We start from the raw sequence: 20,571 nt of genomic DNA, 5'->3' as shown, positions 1-20,571 counted from the left end.
CGAGCCCATGCCAAGCCGAGCCACCGCCGAGACACGAAACGTGCGCATCCGTACGTGATGTAACCCACGCTTCTTTATCAAGTTGGCACTTTGGCACCATCGTGGCTTGTCATGGGTTGTCTTTTGGCCATCTGCAAAGAGCTATGCGCGGGAGGCGCACCAGTGATAAGCGAGCTAATTGGACGATCATGCTACGATTTGGAGGGAGCTAGTGGTCAAGGGCTGCCTTTGTCATTATCTCGTAAGTCGAGACTGGCCGAGTCCAAGAGCGGCGGATAGCAAGAAGCCGGAAACCTCAATGCTCGCCACGGCCGCGCAACCGGCGCAAACAATGCGCGGGTTTGTTGTGTCGTCCGCTCTGGCCTCGATTATTATGACGCCGATGATTTGTTTGTTAGTACACGCGCGGCCTCACACGACACGGAGTCTCATGGCAAACAAGAACAGCGACGGCTATCCAACGCCAGCTTGGCACCTGAGGGTCCGTTCGCGGCTCATCAGGCGATTTAGGTCTGTTCTCGCTTTACTAGAAGGCCTAGTCTGGGGAAGAGCTGTTGCCTTGCAATTTCCCGTTTGCCGTTGCAAGAGCCCTCTTTTGATTTTCGGTGCTCAAGACGCTCACCTGGTCACGTTTCTCCTTTGCAAGGCTACTGGTAGATTAGACGAAGTGAGGAGCAAGGGGCCAGCAGGGCCGTCGCGATTCGCCCGCGCCCCCGTAACAGGGCCTCTGGCAACGTCGTAAAACAGTTTGTCCTTTTACTCACGTCTACGTGGCGAAGCGGGTTATTACGAATCATGAAGGAGAAGGAGGCACAGAAACCGCCACGAGGGCGTGGGCACTCGCCGTGATGAGACGATAAAACTCCGAAATAGCGTGGCTGGCCTGGCCCCCAAGCCAATGCGAGTATTGGCCCGAGCTCGCTGAAAGAAGATGCGATGGATGGCTGGTCCAAGCTGCAGGCTGCGGCGTACGTACTCAGTAGTCCTTGTTGATGAATCTCATCAAGCATCCTGGGCGCTCATCATCCTTTTCAGCTCCGCGTGGTAGGGGCCTCAAGCCAGCAACGCCAGGCAACCCGGGCCAGGTACAGCCACGAACCAGGGGTCAACATCAGGCAGAGAGATGGGCTGAGGCGCAGCGCTTCATTGGTGTAAATTGGCGAAGTGGGAGGTGGCGATGAAGATGCACAAATAAGTGTCAATATGCAAAAAGCAAATATCGTCGGCATCAGCTCGAGGACGGCCAAGCATGCACAACACTAGCACCAGTAAATGGTCAATGCAATCTCGCCGGCAACGAGATTGCATTTCGCCGTGGCTGGGCGCTATTGACGGAACAGCCGAGGGCATGATTAGGATCATAATAGTAATAATGAAAGAAGGAAATAATTGTGTGTAACCCGGGCGTTACAGGAGCATCGTTGTACGCTTGGCGCCAACTTTTGTGATGTATGCCAGACAATAGCAGGAGCGTGCTAAGACGGTAATTTTGTAAGTAAATTACCGATGCTCCGAAAATAGCACTTTCAAGCTACCAGTAACGTAATTAGCACAGGTGAAGGCTGTACCAGTATAGCAGGCCCGGGGGTCCTGCCATTTCGACAGGCCCTGCCGCCCTATTTCGTATTCGTGCGTCATTGTCGCCGGGGTGGTTTTGATGATGTGTTATTTCTGGCCGCAAGAGCCGCTGCCCACGCGATGCGTTTTTTTGCGGGCTGCCATCTCAACGATACACGCCCCCCTTCCCCGACAGGAAACACGTTGGGGAGCCGAGAGCTGCTTACTGGTGCACCTGCAATGCAACGCAGCTTAACAAGGGCGGCCAGAAAAGAAGGCCGCCGCAGACCTTCTAGAAGCCCAGCCATGTTGCCGGATCTGTGGAAAGCTGGACGACAAGACCTACTGGTCGCTGGTGATTGGCAGTGACTGACCGTCATGTGCTACACTTCACCGCCCGCTGGCAAGTCTATTAAAGTTTTTTTGTTGGGCACCGAAGATGGCATGTCGGTGTATGGCGGGCTCCATTTCGTGATGCCTCGTGACGCTTCGCTTGTTCGATCAAAAAGGCTCATCTGTGCAATCATCCCCAGAGGTAGGCAGGAGAAGAGAAAATCAACTGTGAGTCACCGCACCAGCAAACACCGCACACTGCCAGCGAATCAAAAGAGAGCCGGCCAACTGGGGTGACCAGCATGGCAGACAAGGGGGGCGTGTGCATGGATTGATACCCGAGATGGATGTCACTGAGAAGCTGTTGATGCATGCTCTGTAAAGTGCTGTTACTATTCCGCCTCGCACTGCTGCAAGTGGGAATGCAAAGCATTGTGCTTTGCAGCGAGCAGGATTTGGCAAACGGCTAGTAACAGCGCAAAGTGCTCGTCTTGACAAACAAAGGCATTGCGAGAAATGTCGGTGCCCAGCAAGTCTCGACACAAGACGAGCGAGCCCGATTTACATCCGAGGCAGAGTTGGGTGCTGCTTGCACGCTGGTGCGCCCGCCCGGCCGCACTGATGAACTTTGAACGAAATGGTGTCATTCGCGATTATGCCGGTACGGCTCCATTGAAAACAAGCCCCCGAAGCTGGCGGTAAGGCTGGCCACGTACGTGGCTAGGGGGTGGCTCGCGGGCTCTCGTGTTAGTTAGTTTGGTTGGCTAGCTGAGCCTGGCGACGACGAGGCCACATGGCACACGGTTGGGCGCTGATGCGTGTCAGAATGGCAAGCCAGGGTCGGCTCCTGCTATCTGCATGTATGTACGGGCCCCATGATGACGCGCCGTGAGGGGATAAAAGAATATAGGCTGACAGGAAGGCTAACTAGAGAGGTGTTGGATTAACAAGGCTGCATGCATCATGTAAGTGATGTTGGTTTGGGCGCGGTGACCGCGCTGTTTTCTTACAGGCAATCGCACCTGTCTGCCCTATGGATATTGTCGTCGACATGCGGTGGTGGATTGCCGACAGGCTGTCGGCCGGAGCTAGCTTACACGAAAACTGCAGGCAATGCTTGGAAACTTCCTTTGCGTCCAGTAATCTCCCAGTCCGAAACTTCCGGCTTTCGTTATGCACCGACCAGCCGGCAACTTTAATTCTCAGCACACCCCGCTTGAAAAAGGGAAAAGAAAAAAGAACTACGGACGGGAAAGCCGTTTGGATTCCAGGTTTGTGTAGCGGGACACTCGTGCGCGCCGGAAAAGCGGCTCACGTCGCACTGACGCCCGTTGGACGGGTTTGCACAATGACCGACGGTTGGCGACCCGTGTTTCATCTTGCTTGGGGTAACAGGACAGAGTCAAGAAAACTCTAAATGCTCTGTTGCCAACCCCAGTGGTGCTTTGCGCTGGGAACTAGTTGGGCTCGGCGGCTTACTAGAGTCGCATGAACAATGGTAAGCTCAACGGCGACTTCACTGGACGGGGTTGCATCTCGTTCGGCGTATCCCGCAAATGATAAAGCATTTTTCTTGGTTTCTTTTGGTACGATTCTGACGCAAACATGTCAGCACTGACAAAGACATCTTTCGTCCCTGTCCGCCAGGCGAGCGGAGCATTATGCTGTTGAGATGTCACTCCTTTACACACAGAGGTGATACGAGGTTGTCACTGCATGCACCGCTGCATTACGGGACTAGAACTGCCGACCAAGATTGAAATTGCTCTTGAAAGAATGGCTAGCAAGCCGTCAGGTTTTTGATTCCAGTGGAGATTGGAGCAAAAGGGCAAAAAGGAGTTGCAACATCCCGCCCCGCAATCTCTCGGGAAATCCATTGCGTCCCGGGCATCTGGTTGACACATCATATGCTTGCCGACCTCTAGAGACACGCTTCCAGCTGACCGGGTCAACGGGTCTTGATGTAAGACACCATGACAAAAACATACATTCTGCGGTCGCTAAGCGAGATGCACATCTTCATATTGGCTTTGTGAAAGCAGTTCACCAATGTCGATCGCATGTTTCAGCTTTGGCCTCTTCTTCTTCTCTTTTCATTTTTGTTTTTCAAACACTTGCTACTCGCTTCTCTCGCAGCTGTGTCGCCTTGTATTCGGCGTGCTTCACTGAGTAAACAAAGAAACTGGGGATACAAGTAAATCATAAGCATAAGGCTGCCTCCTGCGTCATCGGCAATCCTTTGCTCTCACTAGACCAACTAGCCCGTAATTAGCTGCCACCACTTACTTACTGGTAGTTTCCTTCCAGCGGTCAGCTAGTGCTCGCGCCGGGCGCCCTCAAGTTCGTCGCTTTTTTTTTTGGCCCAGCTGCGCAGGGATTATTAGGGTCCTGCCCGGGGGCAGGGGGGGCCCTGGCGAAACCAACTCGCTGGCTGCTTCAGATCAAGGCCATGAGAGCCGAAACTGGTCCTGGCCAGGCTCCATGGAGCCACATGATTGACATTATTTTCGACGCTAGTTCAGGGCGGTGATGTGCTGTGCAGGTAAATTCCTTTTTTCAGAGCGCAAGTACCTGCTTTTTTTGGGGCATCCAAGCGACCACCATTTTGCCAGTCAAGGCCTGGGTGGTGACTCGGCCTTTTCGACTGTCATAGTCGCGTAGATCCTCGGGCTAAACACGGACGTTGGAAAAAGAAAGTCCACACAGGGTGAGTCAAAAGAAAAAAGAAGTGATGGCGTTTTGGCCCTGCCATGAATGATTATATCAGTTACAGCTATTTGTCTAGGGCGCGTCCTTTGGTATGGCGGACGAAAATCACCGTCATGCCTGTTGAGACTACAATCATCAGTGCAACGACTGCCGCGTTTTCTTCCGCCGAGGCTCTCGTGTACTCTCAGAGCTAGGCAGCCTCGCATGTTGAGATTGCAGGCTCCGTATACGGAGGCTAGAATGGTTCAGCAATTGCGTATCCGTTGGCGATTCCTCACCGACTCATGCGAGCACTCAAAGAGAGCACCCTTATTCAATGAGCTTATTGTTGATTACCAGGGCGGGAGTCGCGCAGCCCACAGTCCCGCCGCAAGGCAAATTACCGTCTCCCCCACAAGGGTCTCTTTCTTTTTCCTCCCTTTTTTTCCTTTGGTCGTCCGCCGCCTGTCTCCTCTGGCAAGGCCTACTGGTAGTAGACGAACGCCCATTTAGCTGCGTCAGGTTGGGCCAGATCCCCAGTGGCGGGGTCCTGGCCCGGATTGCTGGAAACCTCTCAAGAGAGAGAAAATTCCTTCCACGGGGCTTCCATAGAGTGGGGAGAGAAGCTTCAAAGTGGACTGGCAATCAAACTACTCGCGTGTTGGCAAGGGGGTCTATTCTATGGTTTCCACTTGCGGCGCAATTACTCAGTACAAGCAAGGCAGGTCTACCCAGAAGTTTGGGATTTCATCCACTGGCTTTGATGCAATGAGTGATGTAAATCGGGTACTGCCCCCTTTCCCTTGGAGTTCCCTGGAGGTGAGATGATGAGTGACCAGGAGGCTGGAGCCTGGTGTTCGTGGGCTTGGTCCTCCCCCGCTGTCCCAATCTGGTTGCTTTGCCAGCGGGTCTACATGCCTCCTTTCAAGGCCTCGTTTGGACGTCTTTTAGACGTAAAGCTTGCTCTCGTTTGGGAATGGAGAACGGCTTCAAGAGTTTGGACGGGCTGTGCGAACCCGCTGGTGCCTGAGTCTAAGCCGCCTTGGGCTGGTTCTTGTTGGTAGTTTTTCTGGGGCGTAACGCTTTGCTCTCTGTGTGTTTGTGTGTCCGGGACGGGGGGCTCTCCTTGCTACAGCCGACGCTCCAAGGCGTGGCCCGAGCCCAAGCTGCCGAGCCTTTGACAATGCCTGCTAAAATTCGTGTTAGTCAACTGAGGACAAGGGGAGTCGTATCGCGATCTCGCACATCAATGCAACGCCAGTCTTGGGGGCCCCCCCTCCTCTCCCAGACACTGCTGGTACCTTTTTTTTTTTTTTTTTTTTTTTTTTGTTGTTTGTTAAGTCCGGCTGTGGCGGCCAGGGCGGCTGGGGGCTGAAGGTTGTGGTGGTTTGTCTTGGATATTTGCGACGCGGCATGTCCGGACGGAACACGGCCGAGCGAGATGGGCGGAGAATATCCGTATCGATGGGACAAGGCAAGAGAAGAGCAAACAGGCTCTGATACAATATACAATGCAAAGAACGCCTGTGCCTTTTTTGGTGTGTTGGCTGTTTCTTGTTCGGCTGTGTTTGCGTGAAAGGGAACTTGGGTCACGTGGGCGTTTGATGGGCAACGAGATGATGCAGCTGCTGCTCCGATCTCGCGTTGTCTCTGTTTGGCTCTTTCTTTTCTTCTTCTTTCCTGCCACTCGTACGATGAAGTCTTTATTGCTCCGACCTGCTGTGATTGATGCTTCCTTATTTCGGTGGCTTATAATTTATTGCTTTCAGCGCAGCAAGGACGTGGGCTGAGATGTCTTGGAGATGAGGCGCCATAGTATGATTTTGGCTGGCTGCAGGCGCTCTGTGTGACAGAGCACCATAAATCAGTAGGCCAAGGCGCTGTAGCAAGCGAAATTACTGGTGCAGAGGAATAAGGTGCGGCCCGGGTGCAAGCCGCGGCCAGCGCGGGACCTCGCGATGGCGCAGGTACAATCAGCCTGCCGGCACGATTATTGAAGTTTTTCTTCTTTTTCCTTTTCTTCTTCTTGCCGTACTAGACTAGCAATATTGAGAATGAATTTTCTTTTCCTGTGCACCCGCTTGCCGCCCGGCGCTGGCCTCGTTTCTTCTTGCCCTCTTGCCTCTTCCGTCTTTTGCTTCTCCAAGGGGTGGTGGACTCAGTGGGGATAGCGCCTGTTTCAATTTCCTCCTACGCCCCACTGCCTCCGAGCACTGCGTCACAGTGACTCTGGGCTGTCGGGCCCCGGAGACAGGGACAGTTTACGAGCTGGGAGCCTGTTACAGCTAATAGTCCGCCAGGCAGGCAATACTTGACGGACAAGTCAGTCGCACGAGTACCAGGCACGCCAGGCAATACAGCTCTGCTATTCCGGTGGTGAAATGAGAGCATAGGCAACTAATTTATTGGCAGGTGGTACGACAAGGTGCCTATAGCACAAAACTATCACCTGTCCCATGGTAATGCGTGGCATAGGCTACGGGCACGGCAACGATGCGGCTGGCACGGCAGAGGCTTCGTCTCCCGAAGGCAGCCCTAGATTTGACCGTACCCGTAACTTGGATGCGGTACTGGTACTGATGAGGACGTCGCACAAGCAGCATCGTTTTGGTCGTTTTATTACTCCGTCTCCCATGATGAAATAAGGCCTGGCGAATAGCGATGGGGGTGTTTGCTGAGCCCCATCGGGCGCGCGCCAGGTGCCATTGCTGGTAAATAAATGATGGTGTACGCCCCCCTGTAGCCCCTGTAGCCCCTGTACGCACCCCCTTTCTCGGGGAGCGGTCTGGGAGGGAAAAAGGTACTTGCAAACGGTGTACCGGCTGTCTGCTGTGAGGTACGAATACAGGGCACCGTCTGACTGGTAGGGCGTCCGCAGGTGTTGTGCCGGCCGCCCCAAGAAAGACCAAAAGGACGTGCAACCCACTCCGTCATTCCGCACCACTTCTGCCCACCGTGCTGAGTGTCCGGACTGCCTGCGTACAGCAACAGTGCACACCCTCTGTGCACCCTCTACACCCCCCCTCCCCCCCTCCCCTGTCAGACCGCCGCTCACTGCCTTGGCCCTGCCTTTTTTTGCCCTTTGGTCCTTGTGCTCACCTCGCGGCCTTTGTGAATACATAAAGCTTCCCTCTCCCACCATCCTTCAACATCCGCTTTTCTGTTCACGATACAACAACTTCGACGAGCACCTCAAAGAAACTACTACTGCTACTCGCAATCTTGTTCGCACACAACAGCACTGTCTGCAACACTTGACTAGCGCTACCACGTCCAAGTACTCTGCTACTTACACAACCGTCACCACCAGCGAACCTCGAAACCGAGCCGTTCGCAACCAAACCACCACCACAACACCACATCTTCATTTAAATGTCGATCTGCCACGAGCTTCCTTGCAACATGCCTGCTCAGCGTCCGTCTCATCTTCCTCCCTGCCCGGGGCCCCCTCCCAGCCGCCCTCTGCCTCCTCTGCCAAAGTAAACGGCTGTCGATGGGCTTCCAAACACCTCGATACGACTCGGCTACGCTTCGGATAATCACAACCATGGATTTCTACTCGGAAATCCATAACAACGCCTATGACAACACCTCTTGCATATTGACAAACACCACCACTGCACGTTTGGTGGCTTGATCAGCCCTCGACTCGGCCACTGCATCTGCGGGGCCTCGCCTGCAGGCAGACATGCAAGCCTTCAGCCTGGCTGCTGTACGGCATCAACAACCCCTCCCCTGTTGGCTGCAGGCGCCTCGCCCTGCCTCGTCCTGCATACTTGGTCATCTGCCCTCGAAGGCCCCCCCTCCACGACGTGGCATGGCACTTTCCCCTCTCGTCACGTCCACGGACAATGGTTCCTCGGCGCGCCATCCCGTTCTTCGCAAGGGCTGCCCGCGGCGGCAATATCTGGCTATTCATATAGCCAGGTTGGTTACCTGGCCCATCTTACGATTTGCTCAGCCGCATCCTCGATCTCTTGTCACGAGGGCAATCCTTCCGGCTAGGGGTAGCCATTCTCTGTCTTCTCTTCTTTCAATACCTTGCTTGCACCACCTTCGCTGGCCCGAAGCCTTGTTTGCTTTTTGCATCTCTTCCCCCCTTTCCTTTTCTTGCAGACTGTACAAAGAGCGTGCATAATACATTGAGGCAACCGGCACGGTCCTTTTTTTTTTCTTTCCCTTGGAGGAGGATTTACACATTACACACATGTACTATTAGACATTCTGCTGCGCAAGCCTGCCTTTTTCGGTAGGCCTTGCGCACAGGCATTACGCGATACCAGAAAGCATTCATGATACACACAACTTGGGACATATAGAATACGGAAATTTCCAACACAGTTTCTTCGCGCAAAGACCTGTTCCACTGATCACTCGGTGTAGACGTTGGTAGATAGGAGATTTACATCTCACTCTCGCACTGAAATTGATTACTTTTTCTTCTTCACCTTTGGTATCCTCTCGCTCACTCAAAGTTACTTCCTGTAACCGCTGTGTCTCACTTGGACGTCTACATCTGGTCTGTGTAGCCTTGGAAGTATAGAAAATGAGTCGGCTTGTCTGGTTGCCGTGTTGGCCTCTTGCTTCTGAGACAGCGGAATAAGGGACTTTTTGTCTCTGGCCTGCAAATGGATCAGCCTGACGGGCCTCATCCAGTCCGAGCCTGTCATCCCCGCGAGACAGCCAAGCCATGTCTTTGCCGGTCCGTCTACAGCCTGCATGCAGCCGCTGTGGCGGGGTACGCCTCCTCGCAAGATATTCCCGTGTTGCTTTTTTCAATGCATGCCTTTTTCTCTTTTTTGCTTCTTTTCCAGGCACAGACACACGTACAGAAGTTAGCGCCCACTGGACCTGCTAGAGGTTGCATCTGTGCCGAACAAGACATAAAACAAAGTTTATGGCCGTCGATCGCTCTGCCCCTCTCTTCTTGCTCTTCCCGCCCGAGCCTACGCTGGTCCGAATTTGGTTGTAGGTAGCATTTTCGCCCCGGCTCGCCAAGATCCCATAGGCACACACACACATCTGATACCAAGAAAAGATGACTGGTCATGCTGGTCTGATATATGTCTATTCTCTCCCAGAATGAGTAAAAGAGGGAACACCGCCCGGAACTGGGTTAAAATGAAACGTGCGCGCGGGGTGACAGTTGTGAGCAGATTGGCAGGCAAGCAAGCTGCCACACACCACTTGACCACCTATGAAATCGAACGACGACCTGGGAGGGCCGAGGGAAGACTGGCAAACTGGTAATGCTGCATGCTGCATCAAACCCATATCCTGGTCTGGCCGGGTAGCTGCCTCTTTGGGCTGGCCAGTTCCTCCACCAGCCCTGCAAGCCACCAGACGGAAGCGGGCAGGCCTCCTGCGTCCCAAGGTCATGATGCTACTCAGTACAGCAGTGAGCAGTAGCCGGACAGGCATGGGCTGCTTTAATTGGTGCAGAAATGCGCACGCCTCACCGGAGAGGTTGGGCCGCGCAAGCTGGGAGCAGCAAATGAGGCAGACGCAGACTACGGCACGATTCCGCACCCGTGTCTCTACAATTTGCTTCTAACGGTTCATCATCATTTACAAAAAGCCCTGTTTCTGAAACATGGTCACACGCGGTGGTCTTTGCGCAAGGACACCAAAAGGGCAAGATGAACAGGCGGGTTGCAGCGCATTCAACACCCCGCAAGGCCGGCCGGGCGGCCTTGACCGCAATGGCTGACGCCGATGGTTTGCGGCCCTGTATAGTGTGGCATCTGCCTGGCTGTCTCGGCGTTTTCTTGAGGAAATAAAATCGCCCATCATCGGCGACCGGATGTTTCAAGTTGGAAACAGAATGCCAACAAAACATCCCGGCATTTCTCCCCTCCCAAACGCCGATCGATGACGTTGTGTGTGCCTGGCACCGCTCATTTCATACCAGTACTGGTAACTACGTATAGTTACTGGTAGTTACTCAGTAGTTTTTGTGGTGACTCGACGGCCAGGATCAGGACAGCGGTGCTTGGTGGTGGCGGGTGTGTCTGTACAGGTGTGATGGAATTTTTAATCTTTTTTTTTTGGCCAGATACCAGCACACAGACGTGGAGAGAGATGAAAATGATTTATTTCCTTGCGACAAGTGGCTTCGACGCAAGCAAGTGGCAAAAAAGAGACGTACATTCTCCAGCCATGTTTCGGACTTTTGCAGAAATGCCAACTTACAACAGCGCTTTTCTTCTGCCATCAACATGACCCCTATTCTCAACGCTTTTACCCCTGATGCAGAATGACAAAAAAAAAATTTGCTCCTTCTGATAACATTGTCTACATGAAATTACTGCATGACGCCCCGCCACGATGCAGTCTCCCAGAATCTAGCTTCACCTGTACTAATTCAGGGGGACAGGTGGCATATTTCTGGACCGGCCTATATTTCGCCCAGGATCGTGAGATATGCCGGGGGTGGGTGGTCCTGGCCACTAACACAAAAGGTAAAATAGAAGCAAGAAGAGAAACAACCTGGTCACGATGGCCCCAAGAAAATTTTCAAGAATATGCGGTCATGGTAGTTGTAATCTCCTGGCCTGCAGCAACCCACCCGCGGCGACAAGGTCCCTGAATAGCCCACATCGGCGACCACGATATCGAAGGGGAGAGGGGGTGCGTACACGAATAAGAGAAAAACTCCGATGTCGAAACAGCGAGCGGCAATTTCGCGACTGCAGGAAACGGCAAAAGCCAACTGCTGCAAGTCCCCATTCTCACGAGAAGGACGGACAGTGGTAACTACAGAAACTCCACCGAGCAACCTTGAGTCGCTCTCATCAGTGTGGCCCGGAAACCCCTGAGATTTGCCACGTTTTTTTCTACACTCGGCTTCCGTTTAGCTTTCCCGTACCTGATTCGTGTTCCTGGATTCGCGCCGCTAGTCTGTGTTGAGCCAAGTGCTCGTACTCTCTCGTTCGGGCGTGGCCTCTTTTTTTCTTCTTTTTTTTCGCCACCAACGAACTTGTTAGTGTCCGGAGCAGTTCCTCGCCTGCCCAGTTTTCTCTCCCTTCTGCAACGGGGGAAAAAGCCACTTTAGTTCCGATGGGCAGTAGTTGGCAGTCCGCACCTGCAGGAACCAGCCCTGGTTGCCTGGTTCCGTCTGTCTGCCTGCCAAGCTGAAAAGGGATGCGCAAAGAGAGTCCAATTCTTCCGCTCTTAGCGATGTTGCTTTGACGTTGACGTTCCGTTGGTGAAAAGTGACAGAGTATCACGCCACGGGATGACAACTTTCAGCCAAGAGAAAAGCCGTTTTGGAAGGATTGACAGGGTGACACTCCCAAGATGGCCTTGGCCCCTTGACTCGCTCGAAATGGTTCGTCCGACATGTCACTACGGAGCACCACCAGTCAATGCCGGAATCGCCTTGACCCTGTCCCAGTAAGCCACCTGAAGACTGATGAGGCAAAGTTGCCGATAAGGTTTGTCACAGTCAGCGGAATGAAGATTGGGAGACTGGGAGAAGCAGAGAAATGGCCAAGACAGTCGTCTCGTTGTTATTTTTACTATGAGATGCTGTAGCGACGGTGACAGTTGCCAAGCATCGCATCACCTCCGTTAGTCGGGCGAAATAACCGGCAGCCGGTCACCCACATGCCGCCCCTCCTTTGCCTGGCGACTCCGAATCGCCGTGAGCTGAGCAGCAGGGCGCTATTCTTGATTACCGTTTTTTTCCCTCTCTTTCTGTGATGTAACCTACTCTGGGGAAAGGCACATGACTCGACAAAACGCCTTTCATTAGTCCAATAAACTTTAAGCCATATGATCCTAGGCCGCAAGAAGAAAGAAAAAAAAAAGGTACATGTCGACCTTGTACCTGAAAGCGATATTTCGATTATTCGTGCTTTCGAAGAGTGACATACCATGCACCACTGCTGCTGTCGACGTGGGGGCCAAGTTTGCCGAGCTCCTCGGCGAACAGCGCCGTCTTGGTAGCGTCCTCGTGCAGCTGTGCGAGCGAATTAGCAAACGGATTGCATCCATAGTATGGAAACTAAGTTTTTTTCTTTTTCTTTTTCAAAACAAAAACGCGGAGGTCCTACCTCGATGCTCTCCCATCCGAGAAGGTAGACTGAGAGCAGCCTGTCCTTTTGCGCCAGACGGGCATTCGACGACCGAGGCCTGAGCTTTTCGCCTTGGACCAGCGTCGTGTTCATCGCAAAGCCCCAGTCACCGCCGACAAAGCCCAGCATGTCGAAGCAGTCGGTGTACGACTTGTGCACCGATTCGCGAACATTGTCGCGCAAGACCGGCGTGCCGTTTTTGAAGCGTAAAACGACCTATCAAAAAGCAGCGCGCCGTTAGCTGAGGTCGGCCACCGCACGGTCCTTTGGCCAAACGGCCGTCGGAGCTTATTAGTGCCAAAGGTTAATGCTGAATGCAACAAAAAGAAAATGAACGAACCACTTCACAAACGGGAGCATCTAGTCCCGAAAGTAAATCTTCGTAGTTGCTGCCGTTCATCTCGACGGTGACGTCGGCGACTTGCTCGCCGTCGACGAGCTCGTAGAACCGAGCACACAGAGGCGCGTCCCAGTTGGGTCCCTGTGGCCATTCTGGAGGGCAAATGACAGATTAGACTCACTCCAATTTTCTTGACCGCATTTTTGGCAGCAACGAGGTGGCAAGCGTTGCTCAAAGAGGGAGACAAGGCAGTACTCACGAATCAACCAGCTGATCTCGTGTCTCTGTTTGGGCACGGGCTTGTGCCGCATCGAGATCGAATAGCCAAAGTACTGGCTCAGAGCGCCGGCTTGCGCTACTGCCTCGCGCAAGTCATCAAAGGTGCCGACCGAGATTGTGTCATCCGATGGCAGGTTGAATCGCAAAATCTGAGACCACATTTTTGGTAAAAGCAGTACTGCCCTTTTTGTTGCCTCGCTGCGCGCGCTGGACGTGCTCTTCCAGATGGCAACAAGGAGCGTCTGCCCCCGAAGGGATGTCTTATATCTCTACGTCCGCAAGTCACCAAGAAGGGCAGTAGCTGACAAATGCAAGTGGTCGTGAGTCTGGCGTCTTGTTGCCTTCTTCACGGTTCCAAATCAACGTCTGACCAAATTTGTCCTCCTTCGTTGGAACGTCATCTCATAACTCGCCACAGGTTGCCCCTCTCCGATCGACGTGAAAGCCGCTCGGGCGTTTGGCTGCTGAACTTTCACGGTCGTAGTGCGTCACGTGGAGCGCCCGTCACGACGGCGATTCTAGACCTTGGGCGCCAGGAACGAATTGGGAAATTTTTGTATTTAGTTGAAGTGATCTGTTTCTTTCGGTCCTTTCTAGGCAAGGTTTTTTTGTCTCCCTGAAAATTTGCTAGCGCAGAGGCTGGTGTATGTGGTCCTCTGTACTCGGTACCTACTGGGCTGCCTGACCACAGGGTGCGTGTAAGCACAACCAGAGCATAGCAGCATAGCAGCTGTAGCGCTCATGAAGTGCAAATCAGAGCATTACTCAAACAGTTTCCCTCACCATGCTTTTACCACTGAAATCTGTCATTTGGCTGCCAAGCGCCTCGGTGTCAATCCTCTCATGCACGTTATTGTCAATTTGCAACACCATGTCCGGCCGGGCGCTTAGAAACCGGCCCCGCTAAAATTCATCAACCAGCAAGATCCCCTGTCCAGCATCCGCGCCAGATTTGGCGGTATCAAAAGGACGCCTCATCGTCACACTCACTCCTCCACAACAGCTGGCGCAGTATCCAGGCCGGTAGTCCGTGATGCTGAAGCTGCATGTCTGGGGCCCAGTCTTTGGGGTCCCCTCCATTGACGCCGAGTGCATCGCTGCCATCACATACCTCCACAACGCCGTGTCTGATGGTGTTCAGTTCTGCATCGTTCCCAGTAACGACGCCTCCGTTAGTCCATCGAGTATGTTCCATATTTGCATTCCCTGTCGCTTCCCGCATCTGCACACTCCCTCTGCATACCGCCCAGCTTCCCCTCACTTACGCGCCGTCGCCTGCGTCACATCTCCTCCTCACCAGACAAAAAACCTCAACCCTGCTCGTATACATGAAACCTTGCAAAGTTGCCCTGCTGACCTTGTTGCGTTTCCCCGCTCTCAAAGACCTGCTTCCCGCCTTGAATCATGACGGGGTGTGGACGAGCGGTTACCGCGCGATTGTGAGATACCTCGTCTCGAATTCGCTCGCCGCGGACCGCGACGCCGAGCTGACTGCCGTGCAACGCGCCGATGTCGCCGCCTTTAGCGCCTACCTCGGCGTCCATGCCTCGGCCTTGCTCGACCTCTCCCTCTACGTGTCGGCGGCCAACTGGTCCGCCACGACGCGGCCTGCGTACTCGTCGCTGCTCAGCTTCCCCCTGACCTGGACCGTGCCCCCGCTGATTCGCGCCGAGGCCATCCAGCGCGTCGAGCATCTCGGCCTCGCGGAGCTCGACACCGACTTTGACCCTCATGGCGGCCTGCATCTGACCGCTGGCAGGGATGCCCTGCCGGAGACGTTCCGCAAGCATTTACCAGGGACCTCCAAACACAAAAACACTGTCAAGGAGGAAATGACCCCCGAGCAAGCAGTTGCCATTCGACTTTTCAGCTTGACTGAAGACTGCTTGGGAACACTGGAAACCCTTCTGTCGAAAGAGCAAAAACGGCCGCGCTTCTTCCCCGGGCAATACTTGACATCTTTAGACTGTCTGGCGTTTGGCTATCTTGCCTTGATGCTGAAGGCACCTGTGCCGCGAGCGTTCCTCAGGGATTGGATGACAGAACACGCGCCACATATCACGGGTTTCGTTGACGATATACTGGCCAACCATAGCCCCTCAGCAGGCAGGTTGCCCTGGGTTGCTTCACCTCAGCGCGGCTATCTATCTGCCACTGGCAGGGTGCTCGACTCCATTATCCGGCACACACCTGTCCTTGGCGGGCATTACGCCAGTGAGGTTCGTCGCCGCTGCGAAGAGAAGACTGTCGGTGTCGACCAGCGGGCTGCGTCGCTATTGGCTGGGCTGCTCTTCACCGGGGCTACGTTTGGCTATCTAGCGTATTGGTACCGCAATCTTGCGGCGTTTGGCGCCCGCTCACAGAGTTGGCGCTCACACCGACCGGGTAGCTCTCGTCTCAGTCAGTTTGGTGAGCTGGGTTCCATGCTTGACAGCGTCCTTGGCCCTGTTCAGCCTGCTGCGAGCCCCATGGCCGCCGGTGCGGGGACAGGCGGCCGCATCGTCGACATCGACTCTGAGATTGACTGAGCACGTCGCTTCAGTCTGTACTACACAAAAGTTTAATACCCCTCCTGTATTTATATAGCATCTGCTGTAAGCATGTAAAATGACGCATAGAAAATGTACTTTTATAAATGGTTTCAATTCTTAAAAGACCGTTCATGCGCCTTTGATCTTACACGTGGATCTAGAGATCCGCTTCACCCTATCCATGCTACTCTATCTTGTATATCATCCCAATTTTGAAATTTCCTTTTTGATCGATCCCAACGCTACAGTTGCTTTATCTCCTTGCCAATCAAATCAGGTCTCTCGATATCCAGCTCGTCTCTCAGCACCGCAAAAGCCAAGTCGCTGACGAGTAAGCTCTGGCCGAGGCTCCAAACCAGGGTAATGGCGTAGAAGAAATTGGCGTTGCCGCTTCCAGCGTATATCCACAAGTGGTAGAACGCGGGGCCCAAAAACGACGAGTACAGCACTGTCGATGAAGCGACGAAGCTGTAGCGCATCAGCGGGAACAGATGTCGGTATAGCGGTAGCATGCCGAGGAACAGTGCCGTGTCTGCAATTGAGGGATATGGCTTAAAGATGGCAAAGATGCCCACAAGCACCGAGAGAGCGGCGAGAGGCTGCTTGCGCAGTCGTATCGAAAGGCCGCCAACGTAAGCGCCAAGATGCAGCCAAAATACGCCGAGGAAGAAGGCGCGGAAGGGGTCGAAGATTTCGATGAAGAAGTACCACCACAGACCGACATTGGGCGTCAGATCCGAGAGGGTCAGCTGGATGCCGTACGTGCGCGCGAAAAAGGTCCAGGAGTTGCCCGTAAGCGCAAACGACATGCCGAACAGCAATGTGAGAATCAGGGCCACAACGCCGAAGCAGGTAGCGGTAAAGGCCGGTGCGCTGGTAATGGCGCGTTTAGCGGATTGGCGATCGTATGCGAGCACCATGAGGGGCGGGAGAAGCAGGATCGGGTACATCGATAGATACGACGAAAAGGCCAAGGCGACCATGGCGTTCAAGGGCGAGCCGGAGAGGGCCTTGGCGATGGCATGGAGAACGGCGCATGTTGTAAAAACGCTGGTCGAGCGGCCGAGGCAGGTAGCGATAGTAAGCGGGTTAAATAAGAAGCTGTCTCGAGATTAGTTTCTTGCTTCTCGATCAAGAAGCTCACGTGCGACAGCAAAGCAGGGTATGAACGTACGCCGCGGCAATGAACACGCCCGAGGTCGTCTTGGCGCGTCGCGGCGAGGTATAGAGTTTCGTTTGCCAGGCCTCGCCCGAGTCTGCGATCGTAGAGAGAGCGCTGGCACTCAGCAGGTCGACGAGTATATATAGAATGGCTGTGAAGACGGGCCACTTTCTGACATCGGGCAGCAGCGAAAAGAGGGGGAGCAGCAGGGGCGGCTGGTGGAACACGCCGCCATCGTAAGGATCGACATTGTGGTTATATAGAAACAGGCCTTCTTGCACTACACGCAAGATTTCAGGTTAGCTTCCAGAACTAATCGGTGGACTGCTCTTGCTCATTCGAATGAGTCGCGCTGGGGGAGGGGAACGCACGTCGTTTAAAGCTGGTGACGGGGGTCGAGATCTCGACGCGGCCCGTCAAGAGGTCCGGCAGGCGCGGAAATGCGGTGAACAGTAAGAGTCGCAACAAAGCAGCGCCGACGAAGACGCCGGCTTTGTTCCGTAGGGCCATGGTTGCGGTCATGACATGATCCCCCGTGACGATTGGGGCGGGCGTTGGGCGGCGTGAGAGCAACGCGAGGCTTGGAGAGCTTGTTCGATGGCAAGGCCACTTGGCCCCTGCCTGTCAGGTCAGAGGGAGTCGTCGCGCTAGCGGGTCTGCGCCTCGACCGGCCGGGTGCGCAGTAGAAGGAGGGCTATTTGCTCATACAGCTGAGTAACTACGGAATTGAGTAAAACGATTGCTGGAACCGTATGATGCATGGATTGGAAATGGCAACAATTAATTTATAACGCAATTGTGTGCAGGGATCTCAATAGCATCTCTTCATAAGGCAATAGCTTTCCTATCCCAGCAGCTCCCAGTATCAGCAGCAATGTGGTGGGGCATCTCATCAAGATGCCAGCGGAACTGCCATTGGCGCTTATACAGACGAGAACTTCAGGCAAAAGACATGTCGAGTAATGTGATAATGAGGCAAATCCTAGAGCTCTCTACTGCACTCTTCTAGATCTTCTTAGATCCTTCAATATCTCACCGATGCAGTTCTCTGTTTCGCTCGCTTCCCCAGCGCTGATAGTGCCACACACTAGTCCAATCTGGGAAGCAGGCCAAGGCGGTGGCTGCCGGCACGAAATTTTCTGGCGAAAAAAAGTTGAAGTTTTGAGCGGCCGACCTGCGCAGGCCGCCGACTCTTGCGCCCCGCCAGTTGTAAAAAGGTTGTCCGAGATAATTCTTCACAACCACCAACACCACGCACAATGGCTCGTATCAGGAGAAGAGGCGACTCTGGCGCCTCCAAGAATTTCGTTACCCGAAACCAGGCTATCCGAAAACTCCAAATCAGCCTCCCCGACTTTCGAAAGCTCTGCATCTGGAAGGGCATTTACCCCCGCGAGCCTCGCAGCAAGAAGAAGGTTTCCAAGTCATCTACTGCCTCGACCACCTTTTACTACCACAAGGACATCCAATACCTCTTGCACGAGCCTCTCCTTCAAAAGTTCCGCGACACAAAGGCCCTCGAGAAGAAGATCTCCAAGGCTCTCGGCCGTGGCGATGTCAAGGATGCTGCCCGTCTCGACGGCAACGCTGCCCGCCCCGAGAAGACCGGAAAGCCCAACTACACTCTCGACCATGTCGTCCGCGAACGTTACCCTACCTTTGTGGATGCTCTGAGAGACTTGGACGACTGCTTGTCCATGCTGTTCCTCTTTGCTAACCTGCCCTCAACCTCCACCGTCCCAGCCAAGATGATTGCCCGCTGCGAAAGACTCTGCCTCGAGTTCCAGCACTATCTCATCGTCTCGCGCAGCCTCACCAAGTCTTTCCTTTCCATCAAGGGTATCTACTATCAGGCCAACATTCAGGGCGAGGAGGTTCTTTGGCTCGTTCCTTACAAGTTCACCCAACGCGTCGTCGGTGATGTCGATTTCCGCATCATGGGCACCTTTATCGAGTTTTACATGACCCTTCTTGGCTTCGTGAACTTCAGACTGTACACGTCAATCGGCCTCAAGTACCCCCCCAAGTTCGACTTGGTCAAGGACGAGAATGCTGCCGAGCTCGGTGCCTTCACCCTCGAGGGCAAGACCCTGGTTGGCGGCGAGGAGCAGAAGCAGCTGGAAGAAATTGCCCATCGCCCCGACCCCAAGGTTCAGGCTGCTGTCAACAAGGTTGTCAAGTCATTGACCTCTGGTGAGGCTAACGGCAACGAGGCTGAAGCTACGACTGAAGAGGATGAGCAAGATAACTCCGGTGCTCTCGACAAATTTGAGCCTGTTGCGCCAGGCGGCGATGTCCTGCTGCAGCCGGCGGCTGGTGGCAGCGGCCAGGGTGCTCTCTTCTCTAACTTCACTTTCTATCTCTCCCGTGAGACACCACGTCAACCTCTCGAATTCATTCTCAAGGCTTTCGGCTGCAAACGTGTTGGCTGGGATGCCACCCTCGGCGACGGTGCCTTCACCACCAACGAGCTGGATCCCACCATCACCCATCACATTGTCGATAGACCTGTTCTGCAGGCTGTCACTGCTGAAGAGGGTGATGACGCAGACAATCAGACCTCCCAAAAACTTGTGCAAAACCAGCGTGTTCCTGGTCGTATATACGTCCAGCCGCAATGGGTCTGGGACAGCGTCAACGATGTCGAGCTAAAGGAGCCTCATATGTACGCTCCTGGCGCTTCTCTGCCTCCTCACCTGAGTCCGTTTGTCAAGAACGTACAGGGTGCATACGATCCCACAATTCCTCTTGAGGAGCAGGAGCCTGAGAACGAGGCTCTTGAGGCCGATAGTGATGAGGAAATTGAGGATGCCGATGCTGATGCTGTTGCTGATGAAACTGCTGAGGGTATGGATGTAGCCGATGAGGGCGAGGATGATGACGAGGATGAAGATGATGAGGACGATGAAGATGTGGATGAAGATGAGGACAAGGACGAAGAGGATGAAGACGAGGTTGCACAGCGCCAGCAGGAGCTAGAAGCCGAGATGACCGGTAACTCTGTCGACGCCAAGAAGGTCAATGCCAAGACCAAGGCCAAGGCGGACGCCCGCAAGGCCTACTCTAAGAAGTCGCGTGAGGAAGCTGAGGATCTTGAGCGTGCCAAGGGCATGCTGAGCAAGAAGAAGCGCAAGCTGTTTGAACAGATGCAATACACAAATAACAAAAAGAGCGCCGCTGACGAGAAGCTGCGCGCAAAGAGAAGAAGACTGGAAAAAGAAAAGGCGAAGAAGGCATCGGCGTAAATTGGTTCTAATTTCTTGTGTTATATAGCAAAACTCATAGATTAAATGGTCTAAATGATACACTATTTCATGAATATTTGAAGAAGCAATTAGCAACAGTGCCGTGTGCATGTGTGTGTGAAGTGCTACACTACAAGGTGGCTGGTCGGCTTGTTGACAGTTGCCAGTTGCCAGTTGACAGACAAGCACAAGTCCTTCGACGTGGGGCTAGCAGAACTTGCTTCACCTTCACTTTTCATCGCCAGGAAGCAACGGCACTGCTATCATTGGCCGCCCCAACGAACGCTCTTTAAAATGAGGAAAATATTTATATGAACGATAATGCATGCAGCGCAATAATATATACTTTGACAAGGCT

General features: G+C 53.7%; 6 protein-coding genes across 6 annotated transcripts; 4 read left to right on the top strand and 2 right to left on the bottom strand.

Moving 5' to 3' along the window:
* Positions 1 to 331: 331 nt before the first annotated feature.
* Positions 332 to 1,048, top strand: LMH87_006568 (uncharacterized protein; the record flags this gene model as incomplete). The annotated part of the gene is made up of 4 exons (XM_056204476.1): positions 332 to 393; positions 448 to 481; positions 874 to 968; positions 1,036 to 1,048. 4 exons carry the CDS (start codon positions 332 to 334, stop codon positions 1,046 to 1,048), a joined length of 204 nt encoding a protein of 67 aa, XP_056059830.1.
* A 3,291-nt stretch (positions 1,049 to 4,339) lies between these two features.
* Positions 4,340 to 4,793, top strand: LMH87_006567 (uncharacterized protein; the record flags this gene model as incomplete). The annotated part of the gene is made up of 3 exons (XM_056204475.1): positions 4,340 to 4,416; positions 4,544 to 4,597; positions 4,676 to 4,793. 3 exons carry the CDS (start codon positions 4,340 to 4,342, stop codon positions 4,791 to 4,793), a joined length of 249 nt encoding a protein of 82 aa, XP_056059829.1.
* A 7,634-nt stretch (positions 4,794 to 12,427) lies between these two features.
* LMH87_006566 (uncharacterized protein) lies at positions 12,428 to 13,436 on the bottom strand (the record flags this gene model as incomplete). The annotated part of the gene is made up of 4 exons (XM_056204474.1): positions 12,428 to 12,541; positions 12,636 to 12,872; positions 12,997 to 13,148; positions 13,256 to 13,436. The coding sequence occupies 4 exons, from the start codon at positions 13,434 to 13,436 to the stop codon at positions 12,428 to 12,430; spliced, it is 684 nt and encodes a 227-aa protein (XP_056059828.1).
* Positions 13,437 to 14,308: 872 nt separating this feature from the next.
* On the top strand, positions 14,309 to 15,803 carry LMH87_006565 (uncharacterized protein; the record flags this gene model as incomplete). The annotated part of the gene is made up of 2 exons (XM_056204473.1): positions 14,309 to 14,459; positions 14,659 to 15,803. 2 exons carry the CDS (start codon positions 14,309 to 14,311, stop codon positions 15,801 to 15,803), a joined length of 1,296 nt encoding a protein of 431 aa, XP_056059827.1.
* A 245-nt stretch (positions 15,804 to 16,048) lies between these two features.
* LMH87_006564 (uncharacterized protein) lies at positions 16,049 to 17,490 on the bottom strand (the record flags this gene model as incomplete). The annotated part of the gene is made up of 3 exons (XM_056204472.1): positions 16,049 to 16,907; positions 16,981 to 17,248; positions 17,340 to 17,490. The coding sequence occupies 3 exons, from the start codon at positions 17,488 to 17,490 to the stop codon at positions 16,049 to 16,051; spliced, it is 1,278 nt and encodes a 425-aa protein (XP_056059826.1).
* Positions 17,491 to 18,227: 737 nt separating this feature from the next.
* Positions 18,228 to 20,213, top strand: LMH87_006563 (uncharacterized protein; the record flags this gene model as incomplete). Its single annotated transcript, XM_056204471.1, has 1 exon — positions 18,228 to 20,213. One exon carries the CDS (start codon positions 18,228 to 18,230, stop codon positions 20,211 to 20,213), a length of 1,986 nt encoding a protein of 661 aa, XP_056059825.1.
* Positions 20,214 to 20,571: the final 358 nt, after the last annotated feature.

This window comes from Akanthomyces muscarius, chromosome 1 (assembly GCF_028009165.1).
Source record: "Akanthomyces muscarius strain Ve6 chromosome 1, whole genome shotgun sequence".
Taxonomy (NCBI): Eukaryota; Fungi; Ascomycota; class Sordariomycetes; order Hypocreales; family Cordycipitaceae; genus Akanthomyces; species Akanthomyces muscarius.
This window is presented reverse-complemented; position numbering and strand designations above follow the sequence as displayed.